Here is a 21,406-nt window from a genome sequence, read left to right as displayed (position 1 = left end):
AACAGTGGTAAAATATATAGTTATGAGTCCTAGATGCATTTATTTAGGTTTTCTTTGGTAAAGTACAAATTAACAATATTTTTCTTTAAAAAATTTTTTTTTAACCATATCAATGACTTTACGGTCACTTGATTAATTTAAAACATGCTTGCGGAATAAATGTCTTAAAAAAAAAAAAAAAAAAAAAAAACCAGTGGTGTTCATCTACTGACAAACAGATGCCATTTTAAATTATTTGAAAAGGTGTTAGTTAATCAATATTTGTACAACCTCTGGTACATAAGACAAGTATTTTAAAAATATGCCTTATGAGCCACATCAGTTCATATTCAGGTGTTTTGAGAATGAAAACCCAGAGTTGTCCCTATTTTCACCTAACAGGTATGTGCTGACTTACACTGAGGGATGTCAGAGATCTCCCAAGCCAAACAGAATATCATAGAGACTTGGCATTAGGGTCTTTTGTCTGGTCCAGAAAGCCAACCACTTAGAAACCATCCCAAAAACCCTAGCAACCACAGCAAAGCCCTGGAAACCATCCAGAAGGCACAACGCATATGTTCTCTAATTAGGTGACACACAAACACACACTTGCATCATTGCTTTTGCTAACAAATGGGAAATGCGGCTGATGGTTCTCTACATATCTCTGACCTGAAAACACCACTTTATACTCCTTTATATTTAGAAGCTCATAAAAATAACAGCAGAGGGGTAAGCAGACACAAGCAATATGCACACGCAAGGGTTACACAAGTAAACACTCTCAAAAATAAAGCTTCAAAAATGGGGTTTTGCAGTGATACAACAGAAGAACCATTTTTGTCTAAGGTCCCTATCATACATCTGGAGCTATGCAAAGCAGTTTTTGCTAGTTTCAGTTCGACAGTTATCATTTTCTTGTCCAGTGCCACGTTGTTAAATAGCAAATGCACTCATGCCCGTCTGTTCACTCATGGGCGTGCTGGTCTGAAAACCAGGTGTGTTCAGGTGCATTAATGACGCGTTGCTATTTTGAGGAACTCAAAACTAATGCACCATTGACTTTAGACCAGATTTTTGTTACTGTGTTTTGTGTTATTTAAAGTGTGTGTTGATAATACGGGCCTATAGGTGCACAATACACATACACTCTGCTTATTACACACACAGGGATGCGCAGCAGCACACAAACATGCAGAATATAAAAAAATAAAAGGATTCCTCTCTGGAGAAGCAATCAGTCTTTCCACCGTGGCGCGAGCGCAACTGGCTTTTAAAGGGAATGGGAGATAAGACTCTGATTGGTTTATTGCATGTTACGCCCATTAAGAGAATAGGTACAACCCCTTTGGACCATGCAACTACCATTTTTCCATCGTTTTTCCTGTCTGTAAACTAGCAAAAGTGGATTCGGGCGCGCCCTAAGTGCACCTGTGATTCAGACCTCAGAGCGTTAAAACAGGGCTCTTGGTATGAAGAACATTTTTTAAAATCTATAAAGAATCTTTTGTGAAATGAAAAGATTCCTTGGATGCTAAGCCAATAAACAAGCTTTATTTTGTAAGAGTGTACACACGCACACGTTTTGGGTCAGTCTGAGAGAAATGCAGTCTAAAGAGAGCACGTAGAGCTCATTAGCCCATCACTACTGTACTGTTTTCTCTCACACACACTAGCATTCTCAAAGCACACACATCTCCACAGATCCCACACTGATCCATCCACACGCATCTCATCCTCCATTTGTGTACTGAGCCGAGGTGGTTCAATCCAGGATTTCTTTGTCTGCGTCTTTGCACAAAGTCTTCTTTATCTGCACATATTCACAAACCAAATCCTATTTATCTGGCAGACTAGACCAACTGAAAAACAAGGATGTGACAGCCCGTGTATCACAGAAGGATTCGGCCTTCAACATTTGGTTTGATAAACTCGTCAACCCACAGACAAACAGAACCCATAAACCCTAGATCTGATACGCTCATGAAAGCGCAACATGATGAAAACAAGTTGTTTAATTACAACAGCAAATTGCAATATCAATACATTTTCCTTTAGTTTATGACAGAACGCATGTAAATGAGCTAGTCCACCACTTTTTTTAATGGATCACACTGGGTTTTACATCAAAAACACAACGACACTGGTTTTTGTGCTTCTTCTAAACGCATACAAAGCACAGTCGGCCCTTAAGGGTGGGGTAAACACTTTCTGGTAACCGATGAAGATATTTAAAATCATCAAAGCAAACACGCCCCTATTTTGTTAGTCCCGCCCCTCATATACGTAACCCAGGCAATGACTATGGGGAAATCTGTGTGTTACTATAGTAATCCAGGTCAAATGTTCAATGAAAAAGTCATCCCTTCCATCACAAAAACACAAACAGTTCTCATGAACAACTCGATCACGAGCACGACTAGCGAACACGTTACAATTATGACAAGATTAGAGAGTTATAGTGATCACAAAAACACAAACAGCTCTCATGAACAACTCGATAGCACAAGTACGACAGTCCAACTAATGAACATATTACAATAATGACCAGATTAGAGTTATAGTGATCACAAAAACACAAACAGTTCTCATGAACAACTCGATAACACAAGCAGACAGTCCAACTAACTCTAGAGGATATTGAGCACGAAAAGAGGAAACAAACATATATTAAGAGTATATTATCTTACTTGTGGGCATATTATCTTATGCTTGAAATAGAGAGTGGAGGAGATTTAGCTGCTCCAGGCATACAGTGTGGAAATGAATGGGTTGCTGAATAGGTGTATGACAATACGATCGCAAACGGACAATCAAGCGAACATGACCCACGAGCATATTCAAGCAAAAGTCAGCAAAAATTAGTTCTGCGTAACTAAACAAAGCAAATGTTCTTTACCTATCAAGAAGAAATAAAGCAAAATCGGCCTTTGCTCCTTGAGTTCTCTCCAGCGCTGGAAAGCTGATACTTCTTGCCTGATAGTAAGCCTTCTTTTGTTCCACAGACACCTTCCATGTTAGTTTTTTATCTGCCATCTGTCTCTCTTTCGTTGTTCGGCTAATGTTTGTCCTGTGTTTTGAATAATGACGTGCAATGTGCGCGCTCTTCTCCCCGTCATTAGCAGACACGCCCCTTACTGCTGATTGGCTGTCAGTTTGTTATGGTACTTGACGCAAGTCACATTTCTAAATAATTTTTGAATTTTTGAGTCTGCTCCTTCATTGGCCAGTTTAAAATCAGCTTTTAAATCTCATCTGTTCTCTCTGGCGTTTGATTAAGATTGCTATTGGTAGATTTATTTACTATTTGGATGGTATCCGGTCTAATGTGTTTATATTTTGTATCTGCCTTGTTTATTTTTATGCTTTCGTTTTATATGCTCATTGTCTTACTCTACAGCACTCTGGCAAACTTTGTACAAATAAAATGTGACTTGACCATCTCTTTTCAGTTTTATAATGGGTAGCAACCAGCATTAATGTGCAATACTGCCATCTACTGTGATGGAGCGCCAACCGGATAGTTTCTACTATAGATTATTTATTGTATGTGTAGTATTAACATTACATCAATACTGATTTAATATTGTGACAAATTTACTGTACGTCAAGTAGACATACTTGTATGGTGGATTTATGCTGATTTTTGTCTTTTGTTGAGTTTGATGAACCAAAACTACATGCATTCAACTGGCCTTATTCAGTTAACACAAGAAGAATGAATCCTGTTCGTGAAACAATTCTTGTATGAATTTACACGTTGTGTTTTTTGACGGAGGAAAAATAATAAGACAACATGAGTAAATGGTGTTTTTCATGTTTAGGTGAAGTTTTCCTATTAAAAAGGACTATAAAGTTCCTGCTGGAAGCGCGAGTTGAACACAGCACATTACTCATTTAGACTGACACTGGGATAAAGAAACTCTTTGTACCCCACAACTAATAAAAACCATATCACAACAACAAAAAGCAATATCAACACAATGAAAAAGCAATAACGGTGTAACAGCCCAACCGAGGACCACAAAAAGCATATTCTGTTCAATATTGATCTTCTGCTCTCTGAATGCTGATGAAAATATTTGCTGTTGATGCGCAAGTAAATGTGTTTTATAGATGCATGTATGTGCGTTTGTGGAGTGAGTGTCTGGGATAGGCCAGTTTAAAAGGAAATGAAAGGTATTCTCTTCCTGTCAAGGGAAGTATTCGGACATTTTAAAACTGCTGGCGTGCGTGTGCTTGCGTGTGTGTGTGATAGAGGACTGACAGGACAAGAGTGATGAATTCAGGATTACTTTTGCCTCCCTGAATGCCAACCAAAAACAAAAAGCCAACAAAATGACCGGACAGAGATGATGGAGGAGAAACAAGAGGTTATATCCAAACGTAAAAGAATATATCAGCCGCTTGATAGTATTAAAAAGCAGCTGGTGATTTCCAGAAAAGCAGTTCTGAGCTCAGCGCTGTCAACACAGTCTTATTATATAACAGTTAGTTCTGGTCCAGTAATTTAATAGGACGAGCGTCATTGTCTGTGCACTGAAATGTTTTACTGCAACGCTTCTCTTACCTAGAATTACAATTCTATAGATCACAACATTGTAAACCATTTTTTAATGGTAAAGCATAAAAAAGGCTGGCCATACTGGGTTGGAAATGTCACTCGATATTACCTACTACTATATAAAACTGTTTTATAAAAGTAATATGACAGTCATGATCGATATCCTTGGGTCTGTGGAACATTTATGTGACGCTTCATAGAACAGCACCATAAACTTATTATGGGAATGATTCCCATGGAGTAACCTGGGGATGAAGTGCTTTGTTCAAGGTCACAGGGGTGTCACACTGCTAGCATGGATTGAAAAAGGGACATTCTGGTTGTCTTGATTACACAATGACTATTACTAGAAAGAATATGCTAGTGAGAACAGGTTTTTTATGCTTGAATGTTCAAAAAACATTATTTGTCCCATATTCTCCACTGTTGCAGCTCCTCTCTTCCCAGTCTGCCAGTAACGCACTGTTTAGTTCCTGTCTCTATGAAGCCCCTCCCTCTGAAAAGCACAATGCTCTCTTACTGGTCCCCTGGATCAGTGAGTTGTGATTGGTCAAGCGTTTCGAGCGTGTTTGGGAAATGCCTTGTGTTTCAACGCACTACTAACTCAACCAGGTCCCGCCACTTTATTTTATTTATTAATTATTTAAATGAGGAATATTGTGATGTGTTCGTTTCCAGAAGAAGAAGACTTGTGTGGTGTTCAGGGTCCCTCATGGGGTTTGATCCTACAAACCTTTGTTTATCAACTTTACTACACCACACAAAAAAAAACACTTGAGCTGGATATAAACCATCTACCGGATGGCCAATGCACAACCCTCCGGTCAGCCGTCTTTATGACTAATGAAAAAGGCAAAGTTTCTTCACTGAAGCGCCGGTGTTTTAAGTTGAATCGCTCATTATTCAGTCTAATTTGAAAGTCGAAGAAAGCAATAATAAATGTGTTTACCTTTTGCCATGCTGATCAATGACTGACAGCTTTTCAATTTCATGCATCCGAAACTGAACTGTTGAGTTAAACACTTTAATTTTCAGGTTGCACCCAGCGTCTGTTAAGGAGGTGATAGAAAATCCCGCCGCTGACGTTCATAGATCAAGGGCAGGCTTTCTGTGTTTTAACTACTCTCCATCTTGCCTGCAGTGGGGGAGGAGACCACCAACCACACACTTTACATTCCCAGCTGGAATAAAAACTATATGGATGTGCTCCTGATGCTAAAGCTGTTGCAAAAGGCATTTAGCAGGATTACGCCTCCTACAAAAGCTGAGATTCTAAAGCAGCATTGCATGTTTCCTTTACTTAATTAAACATGCATCTTTTCCTTAATATTTGTAGGAGTTGTGCGCTTTGTGCTTATTTAGCATGTGACACACCGACGTCAAAGAACTAGCGGCAACAAAAGCTGACCGTGTTGTCTCCTCTCATCAGCTGTGTTGTGTCTAAGCTAAAAAGCGGCGCTTAAATATAAAAAGTCCACAAGGCAACGGTCAAATGCGACGTGCATTCTGCACCTGCGTGTAAGTAAATCTATAAGCAGGTATCAATAGTTTATATTCATCATTCATAAAGGGAAACCAAAACTAGGACTGCAGATATACAAACCGTAAAGAAAACAGCGCTTGCTTACCATTTTAATGATTAATTACGCTGATCACTTTCTTCATTAAAGTTGTCTCAGGCCCCGTCCACACTGAGACGCGTTTAGCTGTATACGTATAAATTTTGTACCGTTTCAGCGTTTCGTCCACACAGATCCGGCGTTTTAGAAGCATGCATCCGGTATTTTTCGAAACCGGATCCCAAAGCGGATAAATCTGAAAACGATCATCTTCCGTTTTCGTGTGTACAGCGAATCCGTATATTTTCTGAAACGGTGATGTCATCACACTACGTCCAGCACAGTGAAAGAGTTGAGGGATACAACTATGGGCACTGGGAATGCGCACATCAATATCGCGTCATTTAATTAACGTATCTGCATACCTGTAAGGGTATGTTTTGGGTTGGGGTAGGTGTAGACGTTAATAAAACACATCTGTTAAGTAGCAAATGTATTTATTGTCATTTTATCGTGAGATTTTGCCTCACCTCCGACCACTGCTATACCCCTGCTAGCCACAACTCTTCTTCTCCGTTTTTAGTGAATTTCTGTGGCAGAATTACAGCGCCACACACTGGCCTGGCATGCAAACTACATCGTTTTTAGTCCGTTTTTGTAATCTCGTGTGGACGCAGATATTTCTTGAAACGAGGGGAAAAAAAGATCGGATTGGGAAAGCGCTGGCTTCATGTGGACAGGGCCTCAGAGCCAGTGGTGTGGAGCACACTAATAAAACATTGCCTGACCATCGGCTTGATGTGTCACAGCCATTATCTGGCTATCACCAGACCAAGCTCAAATTAAAACATGAACATTGGTCTGGGGAGTCTGCTTTGTATTTTATGCTGCACAAGAGGCATGATCAACGGGCATTATTCAAATGACTCTGTAAGCAATTGGATAGTCCTTCAATCAATCAGACCACACGCAGTACATCCTACCCCTGAAACCTCATCCTACCCCTGGAATATAGACCCATGTTTGGTCTTGTTTTAAAGAAGACACTTAGCACACTATTGCTGGAGTGAAAAAACTTCAGAAAACATGAAAAAGTTATGGAAGTTTACATTTACTGTAAATCAAATGCAGTGTTCTATATATATATATATATATATATATATATATATATATATATATATATATAATCAAGCCATATATCTAACCAAGTTGTGTTCCAAATTTGAAGTTGATATCACAAAAATTGTTCCCATGGGAGTTTGTTTAGCTGATGTGACAAACATAGCCACTGGGTGACAAAAACAATCCATTGTTTTGTTTATTTTATATATTATTCTGTAACAGATTAATACATTTTTGTCCAACTATCACAAAACCAAATATGGAACCTTTCCGACGATATGTTTTGTCAAGATTAGAAAAGGGTTTGAATAATATCATTAAAATTAATACATTTTGAAATTTGAAACTAGAGTACTGTTTAGAGAACTGTTTCCATGGTAACACAACGTCCAATTTTAAAACGGTTTTCACAGGGTGCATTTTGAGTTTGTAAGCTTTTGAATTATACCTAATTTCTGATGATTATTAAATATGTGATATAAAAAAGGCGATTAAAAAAGAGTGCCAAGCGTCCTGCTAGCAGGATGGTGACAGTTAAGGGGTTGAAAATAATTATTTTTTGTTAATGCGAACATTGGCAAAAACATTAAAGGATCATTCCATTTTGTAATTTTAAAACATTATGGGAACATTTAAAAAAAGGTTAGATGAACATCCAACCAAAACGTTTCAGAATAAAAAAAACATACATCCATAAACAAAGTATAAATGTTTTTGTACTAACATTTTGAGAACATTATTAAAGACCAGATAACTATGAATAAACAATATTTCAATGTTAGCATAAAAACGGTGAAAGAACCTAGCCAGAACATTAGAGCGCTCCTTGCTATCTGTTTATGTGGAGCGTTTCATATTATTTAGACTTCATTTAAACAGCCATTGTGAAAGGTAGATGCCTATGTAGGCAGTAGACAGAAAAGCAGCTCACTGGGTTTTGGAAAAGAGCCATAGCTCTACCACTACTGAATACCCACAGTAATGTCTATTCATGCGAAATGTCTCTTTTATGAAGTCCAATTTACAAGCTTCATTACACATGGCTTAATTTGACAGGTAGAGAAAGACTGCAGCAGACGTTCAGGCGCGACTAACTCACCGGTGTGCAGTACTCCACCATGGGGTAGTTCAGTTTATGACCCTTCGCCGTGCGACCAGAGAAGAAACAGCTCTGGCAAACGTCATAGTTGAAGTGCTTCAAACTGCGATATCTGCAAAGAGGGAAAGAAAACACTGGCCATTAGTATGGTAACATGCTTTCATCGTATGGAAAAGCAGCGTGAGCCTTTATCCCTTTCTGTTTCACAGAAGAAAGAAAAACACAGAGGTTCATTTTTAGACGATTCCTTAATTTCAACTCCAAAACATTCCGTAGTTGCGTCAAACTATAATCCACTCGTTATTGAATTTGCCTGAAATTACAGTCCTATCGAGGATACTCATTCCCTCCAGTCATGTCACGCTTGATTCAATAACGTCATTAACACACAGTTGAAAAGTATTTTTATTAAACAGATTTTCTTCATATAAATGTAAATTGAGAGTGGAGGAGGACAGCACCGTGTGTGGTGTTTGTTTTTGGTTCCTTCTGGTCTCTCCAGGAAATGCAAATTCAATAGAATTTAATTCCTCTAGTGTGCAATATTTCCACCGCGCTGCTGCATAAATGATATGACAGTAAAAAGCTGAAACGACTCTTCATCTCTCTGGGGCGGCACATCTGAAAACAGCGTTCACACTGAGGCCCCGCTGAGAAATACTAAACATCAGGCCACTTTGGTCAAGATCTTATATTAGTTTCTGTGAGATGCAGGTAAGAGTTTTATATAAAACTGATCTAAAATGCAATCTGATGAATTTTGAATGTCATGAGAGCCTGCAAGTTACAGAAAAAATACTACTACTACTACTAATAATAATAGGACAAAAAAAGCAGTCAAATATATTTTCAAACTTAGTTGCTTAGTAACTATAAGCAGGCATTGCTTGGCAGAAGTATATTTTCTTTTTATGCTATTAATTAAACACTTGTTTTAATGACATTGGTGCCATTTTGTTGTTTCTTTTAGGGCTGTTAAGTTAACATTAACACGTGTGATAATTGACGCATATTGAATGCACTCATTCTGTTCTGTGTGATCTCTCATTTTTATATATGACCTATGATAAAAACATGATCAATTACAGAAATGCACATTCAAGTGGAGGACTTGAAATTGGTAGCAAAAATGTCTTCATGTAACATTACGTTCATAAAGTGTGGGCAAAATTGTTTAGTTATTGAACTATCAACTTACAGTCCCATATAAATGATTTTATTTTGAATTTTGCCTTTATTAGATAGGGCACATTAGCTAGGTTTACATGCAAACATGTAATCTATTAGTAATTTGACTGAATTATTTCAGTTCAATCATATTTATTGAGGTGTTTACATTAATTATTTTCAATAAACAGGAACAAAATAAGCATGGAAACACTCAAATCGGATTATTTTCTCAATTTGACTTTAAAGTAAACTTTAAGTAACTTTAGCAAAGCACTTTGTGATTCTGAATTTGTTTTTAATGAATCACTAATACTGGTCACCCTTTACATCATTGGGTTTTGCAAATATTTAACCAACGCTTGTGACTAAACATTGCAACTCCACTGGATCACTGAAACTGTCAGTCAAACCTCACACCTTCATCCCGCCTCTATTATAGCCATGCACAGTTTGAACCGTCTCTGCTTGTTTGCAATTTAAAGCTAAATAAAGACTTTGAAATAAGTACAGCATATTTTTTTTATTTTTGTTTCATTGTGATGGCTAGACGAATGGGTTGCAGCTCTTGTGGGCTGTTCCCGGTCTGCAGTGGTCAGTATCTATCAAAAGTGCTCCAAGGAAGGAACAGTGGAGAACCGGCCACAGGGTCATGGGCGGCCAAGGCTCATTGATGCACGTGTATATATAAGGATTGATGAAGTAATATGTATTTGAGGAGCGTAGATAACTGAGATTTAAACAAGATTTTTCACCTGCCAACTTTTTAAGTTGCGTACATTTTGGGATTTATTTTATTTAGAAAACTGTTCCATCTTCTGTCCCTTCTCTCTCTCTCTCTCTCTCTCTCTCTCTCTCTCTCTCTCTCTCTCTCTCTCTCTCTCTCTCTCTCTCTCTCTCTCTCTCTCTCTCTCTCTCTCTCTCTCTCTCTCTCTCTCCCTCCCTCCCTCCCTCCCTCCGCTCACCAATGCTGCATTTATTCATTATGCATTAATCTAAAACTTTAGTTTGTAAAACTAAACCAAAATGTAAATCTATTTCAAATTTAAAGCTGTTAAAACTACTTGAAACTTTCTAGCTACATCAACAAACATCAACGTTTGTCTACAAACGTTTCAATCCATACTAATCTCTAGAGAAATTGCAAGCCATTTTACCTGTCCCACTTTCTGTGGAATGAAGTCCTGGTCAGATGCATTACAGCAGCTGCTTTCTGTCGAACCCAAAGGAAACTTAAACTAACGGTTCCTGCAATAATGTGTTTGATTACCAACCAAATCATATGTTGACATGTCATAGAAAGCGTTAAATTTCACTCTCATACGTCGACACATTGTTAAAACAATAATTTTATATTTTCAAAGAAATTAAACTGTGTTTCTTGAAAATGATTGCTTCAATTAATGTTTTGTAAGATATAACCTTATTTCCAAGCGGAATTTGTGAAAAAAAAGTGTTCGATCTGCATTTGGCCTGTTCCATAAATCCCCATTGACAAATTTGAGAGGATTTTGATATTATACATTTAGAATATATTAAGGTTCTTTGTTATTTTTCATGTATGAATGAGACTTGTTTTGTTCCCCATTTCATTTTTCACATGGAATGCAAAAACTTTAAAGCTAAACTGTGTAACTTTTTTAGTTTATTCTTAGCTAAAAACACTTAGTTCTTTCAAAAATATATGTGCTCATTAATGTATATTCACTTCTTTCAAGTAATAAAGTATTCTCGTAAGTTTATAATATGCCATTGAAAATACATACGGGTGAGGGGTTCGAATGCCGGTCGCCATGTTGCTCCTCCATCTTGAAAGTACATTAGCCAATGAGGGACATTCCCGTAAATTCAAGCTTCGCCTTTCACGTTTTAACACTCGATGGCACCGTGTCGAATGTGAAGAGGGGGATTGCCATGTTAATCTTGGACTAAATCGGCCACCGTAGGAGTTAAAACAAAATCAGAATTGAGAGGAATAGAAACTATTATTCACTGGATGGTCATATACCTTTTCACCGCTAGATGGGGGAAAATATCACACAGTGTAGCTTTAAAGCTCAATATCTCAAGACCGCTCCGAATGCAGAGAGAATCTCATAATTCCATGGCGGTGATTTGTTACTGCTAAGTGAGTACAGCTTAACCACGATGAACGGCTTAACACGTGGCAAAATCAACACACAGCCACTTGCGGATTACTGCTTTAACAATTAACAACTGTTAATCTGCTAAACGATTAATGACATCTGCATGTATTCGTGAATGCATCAATTTGCCCTAGGATTTCTTCTCCATCAACACAAAGTTTCTCTCCATAAATCCAGGTTGAGTGACTTTATTTTTCTCCGTTTCTCTCTCTCGTTTTATTTAGTCTTCTCTACTATCCATCACTGACAAAACACAGCCCGTATCTCCTGTGTCAAACGTCCGACTGAATCTCACCACTGAGCTCTGCCTCAGTGAAACGTCTCAGAAGACAAGATGGTCCGGTCTGATGCTGTCAGTCCTCGGGAGACGGAGGAGGTTGTCAGTGAGACTTAGCCAAAGCTTCTAAATACGGCAGCATTATCAGTAATACATGGGCATTATTTATGTACGCATGGCATTTGAAAAGGCCACCACCTATTGTGACAAGAGCACACAGTGGCTGTTTAAAATACAGCATGGAGCCGTGTGATGTTGAGCTAACACCCCTTGGCGCACACTGCAGGTGACAAGAGCACACAGTGGCTGTTTAAAATACAGCATGGAGCCGTGTGATGTTGAGCTAACACCCCTTGGCGCACACTGCAGCACTTACAAACACACCACGCGCACACACACACACACACACACACACACACACACACACACACACACACACACACACACACACACACACACAATGTTGATCAGCCTGTATTTATGGTGCTGTACATGTCCACACTCATGATATTAAAGCTGTCCATAAATTTCAAAGCAAAAAAGAAACATTAATATATCATTAAATAATAAAAATGATGTTCATTTACTGCAGTCTTCTGCTGGCGTTTGCCATTATTACCATCAATGGTGTTAGGTTTAGGGTATAAGCTAAAATTTCATACCATTGAGCTTCAACGATTGTTAAAATCTAGCATACAAATATTGCAAATGCATGGATTTTGTAAAAATATATATATTTAAACTATTAATTAATACATTAATTAGCTATACATTTTAATTGCCAATTTATTATACATAATACTTTTAAATATAATGAATAAGAAATATAATGAATCATATTTTTTTAATGATACATGATTATAAATAAATTTACTTTGTTTTCACCATAAAACATAACAACTACAGGATTTCTGTGTGCATGATTTATTTAAAACACAATAAATAAATAATATTTTTAGATTAATTTATTAATAATTAGCCATTAAGAACGCATTACCACTGACTTTGCTATCAGTCTATCCTGGAAGAAACTTGAAGCAAGCATGTAGGATAAAATATCAGCAAGAAACTTCTGTGAAAATACAAATTAAATTATGGTCACAATTACTAATATCCACCAATCAAAACATTGGCACGTGTGTTCAGATCAAACAGAAAAGAGCTACTGTAGCTCAAATTGCTCAAGAAGTTAATGCTGGTTCTGATAGAAAGACGTCCGAATACACAGTGCATCACAGTTTTTTTGTGTATGGGGCTGCATAGCCGTAGACCCAGTCAGGGTGCCCATTAATGGAAATGGTATTCCCTGCTGGCTGTGGCTCTTTCAGCAGGATAATGCGCCCTGCCACAAAGCAAAAATAGTTCTGGAATGGTTTGAGGTTTGAACAGCTGCCTCCAAATTTCACAGAAATCAATCCAATCGAGGGGGATGTGCTGAACAAAGTCCGATCCACAGAGGTTCCACCTCATAACTTACAGAACTTAAAGATCTGCTGCTAACATCTTGGTGCCAGATACCATAGCACACCTACAGGGGTAAGGTGGAGCCCATGCCTCGATGGGTCAGGGCTGTTTTGGCAGCAAAACAGGGAACCAACACAATATTATTGGTCATAATGTTATGCTTGATCAGTGTATATCTACAAAGAAAGAAAAACTATTTAATTATTATTACTATTATTAGTTTTATATTTAATATCTCATTCGAACAAGATTTGATCTTGTGACAATGCAAGAACTTCCTCTGAGATGCCTCATATCACACCACACACACAGACTGATAGCAAATGGGGCTGAAACTCTAGAATCAGCCCATCCTGCTCAATGACAATACACTATTAATGCGTTAACACTGACAGCCCTATTTTAGAGATGAACTTTGAAAAGTGTCAGAGCTGATCAGAGAATAGCACTGACTCCATGTCTCTCCCACAATCCCTTTCATCAGCCTCTCTCTCTTATTTAGAGTGCTATCAGATGCTGACATTTAGATGAATGTTGGGCCTCAGGAGTGAATCTAACCTTTTTGCTCCCAGACAGCAGACGCGCACCCATATGTGTGTGTCTTAAATCTCTCACAGATCCCCGTGATATCACGCTTTGCCTAGTGCAGGGGTGTCCAACCCTGCTCCTGTGGGCCCACTGTCCTGCAGAGTTTAGCTCCAGCTTGCCTCAACCTGGAAGTTGCTAGTAAGACCTTGATTAGCCGGTTCAGGTGTTTAATTAGGGCTGGAGCTGACCTCTGCAGGACAGTGGGACTCCAGGAGCAGGACTGGACACTCCTGCACTTCTCAAACTATCATCTACTTCTCAAATCTGTCATTGTAAAGTTTCTTCTTTTCCTCCTAATGTGCAGTCATTAAGCCACAGTGTAAATCCGAATAAGTTGGCAAAACTCAAAAAGAGTCAATCAGTTGGCCTCCAATTTGCTCGGAAGTTATTTTGAAATATCAGAGTAAGCAAATTCATACATTTAACTCAAAAATATAATGTAATCTAAAATGTGTAAGAGTGGAAACTTGACTAACTAGCTAATTAATTAAATGCCACCTTGCTAATTGGTACACAATGCTAGCATTACATAGCACTTGCTGAATAATAATAATAATAATAATAATAATAATAATATAAATAATAATAATAATAATAATTTGTTCAATTTATATAGCGCTTTTCAAGGCACTATATAATGAATACAGCAATATAATATATTTAACATATATCTGTTCTCAAACTAAGCTCATGCTCCAACATAACAGCAAATCTTCTAAACTAGCATAAAACAGTAAACACTTCTAAATCTCCCAATTAATATTAATCATGCACAAAAAAACAACAACAACAACAACACTTAATTTGGGCATTAACAGTACGTTTTGAGTCTCATGGCAAATCATGAAATATAAATCCCAGCCCAGTTTTGGTTAAATTTAAGTCTAAATTGAAAAGTTCATAAAACTCACTTCTAAATACTCATAAATGTTGATTTTTTTGAACTCATTTGTTTAATTTGAATTGGCTCTACTCAAACCATTTAATTATTTTGAGCGTTAGGGCTTACAGTGCATAATGAACCCTTTTCATGGTGATGCACGCTTAATAAAAATGTGTGTGTGTGTGTGTGTGTGTGTGTGTGTGTGTGTGTGTGTGTACCTGAAGCCCACGATGGGGAACTCTTTACAGATATTGCACTTGGCCTGGTGTTTGGCCGTTTCTGCCGCAGCAACTCTGTGCAGGACCGGAAGCCAAACCATAGACTGCGGCTCCAACCTCATCCAATCAACAAACTGCCTCGGCTCCAGCTCAACCTTATTGGTCACCTGAGAAAAGAGAGTAATCAGCCAATGAGAGAGGGATTTCAGAAAGCCCATAAACAGCATGAGTGAATAACTCGTAAACAATGCAGCCTGACTGAAATCGAGAAAGACGCAGGGAACATTTCCTAGCAGACCGCCATAAATGACTGTCAATCGCATGACTGCCTTTATAGAGATATAACAGCCTCATAAATATTTCCGTCAAGAACGAGCATTCAGTGATGTCACCCTGTCGGCTGGCGCTGGGTGATTTTTAACCAATAGAAGGAACATTAACGGTGAAGAATATTATATTTCATACGTCTCATCTGTCATACAGCCCATCAGTAGCATCTCTATGAACCAGGTTCAACGCAAGTTCAGTTTAATGAACATTACCAAAGGAAATCGTTTTGACAAACAACATAAAACAATGTGTTTACACTAATGCAATTACAATGGAAGTCAATGAAGCAAGACATTCTGAAGGGTTTAAAAGCAGTCATGTGCTGCTTGTGCATTTGATGAAGAGACTGTTATATTTTCTGAATAAATGGATGTGTTATTTGAGCTATTTTAAGCTACTAAAGCTGTGTTTTCACCGCAGGGACTTAGGGGGTGGTACTCTGTGTTTCAACCGCAGGGTCTAAATGAAGTTACAGGTAAATATTCCCCCTCAGAAAGTCCCTGATCTCGAGGTAGTACTTTTTCAGAGTTCAGGAACCACTGGGGGTGGGACTTGGCGCTGAACATGCTGATTGGTTGAGTTCACACAGCGTTTTGATTGGTTGACTCTACTCAACAAGCATTTTACAGTGAGAGTTGTTTGCTATTCGACTCAACAATGGAGTTTAAAAGATATGACAGGTGGACCAACGACGTGGTTCAGGCTAGACCCTTTTTGCGCCGACGTCACAATTATGTCACAGCGTTAGCTGAAGGCAAGACAAAGGGAAAAACAGGAGGCGGTCAATACGAACCAGCACAGAGTAGGAGCTAAAAATGTAATCTTTTTGTGTTTTTCGGTGCCAGAATCCGAAGAGTACAGTCTCCAAATTGAGATTTTACAGCATATCTGCTGCTTCTGCCAGACAAAAAAACGTCGACAGCTGTGGTAAAACGCAATAAAACGAGCGGACTGGAGTCAGTGTGCCAGGCGCTGGCTAGGCAGAACTTCAGATTATACGACAAAAGTCCTCTGTTAAATCTTTGTATTGTAAGTCTTGTCCATTAAGCATAGGCATCTAACAATCTAAATATACACATTCATGTTTACACCTCGAAGTAAACTGAGAAATTTAGATATTTAATGTGAATTTTACAAAAATATTGCCATTTAAATAAACCTGTATATAAATATCATTACTAATTTCAGCAAATACATTTTAAAAATAACATATATATCCTCTTAAACACACTGCACAACTGTGGAATACAAACATTAGGCTATTAAAAAAGTGATGTGTTTATAAAACATTTTTTTTTTTTTTACCCAGTAGTACCAGAACAGCTGCTTGCATAAAGTTAACTTTTTTTAAAAATAACAATCACACTCCGGACAGAGTACATATTCAGATAAAATGACTTCAGTCATTGTTTAAAAACAAGCTCACCTTAAAAAAATAAAAAAATAAAAAAATAAAAACTTGCTGGCTAGCGTTAGTTAAGCCATCAGGGGACTCGTTCTGCCTCCAGCTAAGCTCCGCCCACAAACAACATCACAATGTTTAAAAAGGGTTAAAAAGAGTCTATTAGAGACCGCCAGAAGATAGTTTTTCTTCTTAAACTCTCTTTCTTAAAAATGTTTAAACTCTGTTTCTTAAATAAATGCCACTTCGCTTCAGACGGCCTTTATTAACCCCTGGAGCCGTGTGGAGCAGTTATATGATGGATAGATGGATAGATGGACTTCAAAAACGAACCAACAAGTCACTGCCATTATAAAGCTGCGAAGAGCCAGGACTTTTTTTAATTATAACTCAGATTGTATTAATCTCAAATAATAATGTCAAATACACCTAGGATGGCTTAAAGGCTTGAAATCATGGGGTTAATATTCATTTTTGGGTGAACTAACCCTTTGAGCTTATATGCGGAGACGAAATCCAGCAGGAACAGGAAAGTCAAGTCAAGTCACCTTCATTATATAGCGCTTTTTTCAACACAGATTGCTTTTAAAGCAGCTTAACAGTGATGGCAGGGAAATTCATTGTGTTTTAGAAGAAAAGCTAAAGTAAGTTTTTTGATTGATTAGTTTCTATTGTAAAAACTGATTCATTTGTCACCATTTAAAAAGCATGATCCTCAGCTAAAACAGAGAACCCCCAATGCGTTGCGGACCCCATTCATGCGGCAACAGCACCTGGTGGCCTGAGAACACAAACCATGAAATAGGTCTGAAATAGTTTTGAAAATATAGCATCATCATCCCCACGCAAACACCAAAAAGGCGAATCTGTGGAAAATGGCGACGGCATGTACGCAAGCATTACGTGTTCAGCCTAATGCTTGAGTCCTGCATGCAATCCTACCATCAACGGACTCATTTGCCTAATCTTCACTAGCTTTAACTTTAAATCTTCATGGAAAAACAAACAGCAACAGGTGTGGGGGGAAAAAGTTCCTGGAAAAAAATTCCTGGGTAATTTTGTTACGGGTAATCTCGGTGGAAATGGGACTATAATCACCATTTTAGGCTACTGAGACATAATTACTGATATAATTCCAGCGTACTTGAATTTGGTTTTACTGCACATATCATGTCTAAGTTACAGGATTGACTGTCTTTACATGCCCATGAAGTTTAAATTTTATACAGACATAGATAAATAAAAGAACACACTAAAGGGGGTCTCAATCTTTGTGTGTGTGTGTTCTGCAGAAGAAAGGCATACAGTTTTAGAGCAACATGAGCGTTAGTAAACAATGACATTTTAGGTTGAACTAATACATTTATTGTTTACTTTTCGTGGCTATACTTTTTAAACAGCTTGTATTTTATTGTTTTTAATGGTTGTGTATTCCATTGTAAGTGCACTAACGGTGAACATGATTATTGTTTGCTTTTACTGAGCAATGGGCTGAAATAATTTCCTGTGGTATTGTCAGAATGCCACCGATTTGGCACGTGGAGCTTGTTTTGAACCTGAAATATTCCTGTAATTATTTGAACTCTATGGTAAACACATTCTCATATTTCAGATTTACAAAATACGTCAATGGAAAATAAATTATCAAATAAGAAAATGATTAAGTGATTTGTGTCTCTATGTACAACGGCAACAATCTTGGCAGTGATGTCAGCGGCAGAACACACACACACACACACACACACACACACACACACACACACACACACACACACACACACACACACACACACACACACACACACACACACACACACACACACACACACACACACACACACACACACACACACACACACACACACACACACACACACACACACACACACACACACACACACACACACACACACACACACACACACACACACAGCCTCTGAAATGATGGATGTCTGTAGGTCTGCACTTATGTTGAGATATGTCATAACCTAAGCCTAAACCTTTTCCATTAGACACCCATGAGCAACAAAAGAAACAGAAATTGACTGTTTGGTCGATTCCATCCATCAGTACTCACGGACTGTAAATGGCTTCAGGAGTGAAACTGTCCTGTCTCTCTGTCATCCCTTCACTCATCTGTCTTTCATCATTCATTTCCTCTCTCAGCTTTCATGTGAAATGTCTGGCATCCTCCTTTGAAAATCACACCTAGCCTTTATTTCCAGTAGTATTTTTCCCTCTGCAGTGGTGACCTCTCTTCCTGTCAGTCAGGTCTGATTGGACCTCTCCCCTCCTCTTCATCCTCACATTTATAAATTACAGTTTCTCTCTCTTCAAAACACTTCAGACTTGACACTGAGTGCAATCAAAACAGACAGACAGACTAAGAGAGACAGACATGGGAAAAATGACAGATGAGAAGACGTCTGCAGAACAGTAGAACGTTAGAAGAATAGAACGATAGATAAATAGATTCAGAAGGATGGATGGACGGGCAGACAGAATGACAGACAGAAAGAACAACAAGCAGACAGACAGACAGACAGACAGACAGACAGAATAGCAAACAAAAAGACAGAATGGCAGAAAGACAGACAGAACGACAGACAGACAGATCGACAGACAGAATGGCAGAAAGACAGACAGATAAAATGGCAAACAGACAAACAAACAGAACGACAGACAGTATGACAGACACAGAATGGCAGACAGAACGACAGACAGACAAAATGCCAAACAGACAGACTAACAGAATGACAGACAGAATCACAGACACAGAATGGCAGACACATAGACAGACAGAATGACATACATGGAATGGCAGGCAGACAGAAATAATGGCAGACAGAACAACAGACAGATAAAATGACAAGCAGAGAGACTAACACAATAACAGACAGAACCACAGACAGAAAGAATGGTGGACAGACAGACAGACAGACTGACAGACAGACAGATAAAATGACAAGCAGAGAGACTAACACAATAACAGACAGAACCACAGACAGAAAGAATAGTGGACAGACAGACAGACAGACAGACAGAGAGACAGACAGAGAGACAGACAGATAGATAGATAGATAGATAGATAGATAGATAGATAGATAGATAGATAGATAGATAGATAGATAGATAGAGCATTAAAAATGTCAAAAGGGTGATTTCTCTCTCTCTCTCTCTCTCTCTCTCTCTCTCTCTCTCTCTCTCTCTCTCTCTCTCTCTCTCTCTCGTTCTTTTCATAGCCTCCCAGTCTAACTGCTGTAGGACATACACAAGTGAAGCGACTGAAGGACAAAAATATAAACACTCATTCTGACAACACCATTAGGTGTTGTGTGTGAGGTAATGTAAGGATATCACAAGCAGACGGCTTCAATAATTCACAACTAAAAAAGACAGCAGTCTTAAACACAGATTGAAACACACACTGTGATCGTCATAATACACTGTGTGTGTATGTGTGAGTGTGTTCACGCACATGCTGGAAGCAGCTGCGGACACTGGGCTCGATGTTGCTCCCGCCGAAGGCTGCCACCTCTCCCAGCTGTCGAGGGACCTGAATGGCATCATGCAGCAGAAGACCCAACTGCCTCTGATCACACGTATCGCCCGCTGATGACACCTGATTAAACAGACCTGAGAGAGAGACACAAACAAACAAATCAGCCCTAAAGTTTAGGTAAAATGTTATTTTGTGTCATGTCAACTAACTCTCACTAGTATTAGTAGACTGTCTGCTTAATATCTGCTGTTGATGCTCGCCAGCAGACATTCTACTGACCTATAAGTAACTTTACCTTTCACAGCGTTCTTAAAATGTTAAGAGAGACATAGCAAAAGATGCGAGACATGAGCACAAAAGAGACGATAAACTGAGAATCTTGATGTTCAGTAAGATGGATGGATGGATGGATGGATGACAATAACTCCACAGTGAGAAAAATTTATTAAAAGTGTAAAAGTATTTGAACACCCTGCTATTTTGCAAGTTCTCCCACTTAGAAATCATGGAGGGGTCTGAAATTGTCATCGTAGGTGCATGTCCACTCTGAGAGACCTAATCTAAAAAAATAAGAAAAATCCAGAAATCAAAATGTATGATTTTTTAACTATTTATTTGTATGATACAGCTGCAAATAAGTGTTTGAACACCTGAGCATCATTTAAACATCAGTGTTAATATTTGCTACTGTAGCCTTTGTTTGCAATTACAGAGGTCAAACATTTCCTGTAGTTTTTCACCAGGTTTGCACACACTGCAGGAGGGATTTTGGCCCACTCCTCCACACAGATCTTCTCTAGATCAGTCAGGATTCTGGCCTGTTACTGAGAAACACGGAGTTTGAGCTCCCTCCAAAGATTCTCTATTGGGTTTAGGTCTGGAGACCATCATCTGCTAGGCCACGCCAGAACCTTGATATGCTTTTTACAGAGCCACTCCTTGGTTATCCTGGCTGTGTGCTTCGGGTCATTGTCATGTTGGAAGACCCCACCCTCGACCCATCTTCAATGCTCTAACTGAGGGAAGGAGGTTGTTCCCCAAAATCTCGCCAATACATGGCCCCGGTCATCTCTCCTTGATGCAGTGCAGTCGCCCCGTCCCA

General features: G+C 38.6%; 1 protein-coding gene across 7 annotated transcripts in view; it reads right to left on the bottom strand.

Moving 5' to 3' along the window:
* Nucleotides 1-21,406, bottom strand: part of LOC137078947 (utrophin-like) — a 303,830-nt gene that overhangs the window by 38,344 nt on the left and 244,080 nt on the right. For all 7 annotated transcript variants that reach the window (XM_067446798.1, XM_067446802.1, XM_067446800.1 and 4 more), the window contains 3 exons: nucleotides 20,281-20,438; nucleotides 15,071-15,237; nucleotides 8,327-8,438 (listed from right to left, as the gene is read on the bottom strand). In XM_067446798.1, coding sequence (XP_067302899.1) covers nucleotides 8,327-8,438; nucleotides 15,071-15,237; nucleotides 20,281-20,438 — 437 coding nt within the window. The remainder of the gene's footprint in view (nucleotides 1-8,326; nucleotides 8,439-15,070; nucleotides 15,238-20,280; nucleotides 20,439-21,406) is intronic.

The sequence above is a fragment of the Pseudorasbora parva genome, chromosome 6 (genome assembly GCF_024679245.1).
Source record: "Pseudorasbora parva isolate DD20220531a chromosome 6, ASM2467924v1, whole genome shotgun sequence".
Classification (NCBI taxonomy): domain Eukaryota; kingdom Metazoa; phylum Chordata; class Actinopteri; order Cypriniformes; family Gobionidae; genus Pseudorasbora; species Pseudorasbora parva.
This window is presented reverse-complemented; position numbering and strand designations above follow the sequence as displayed.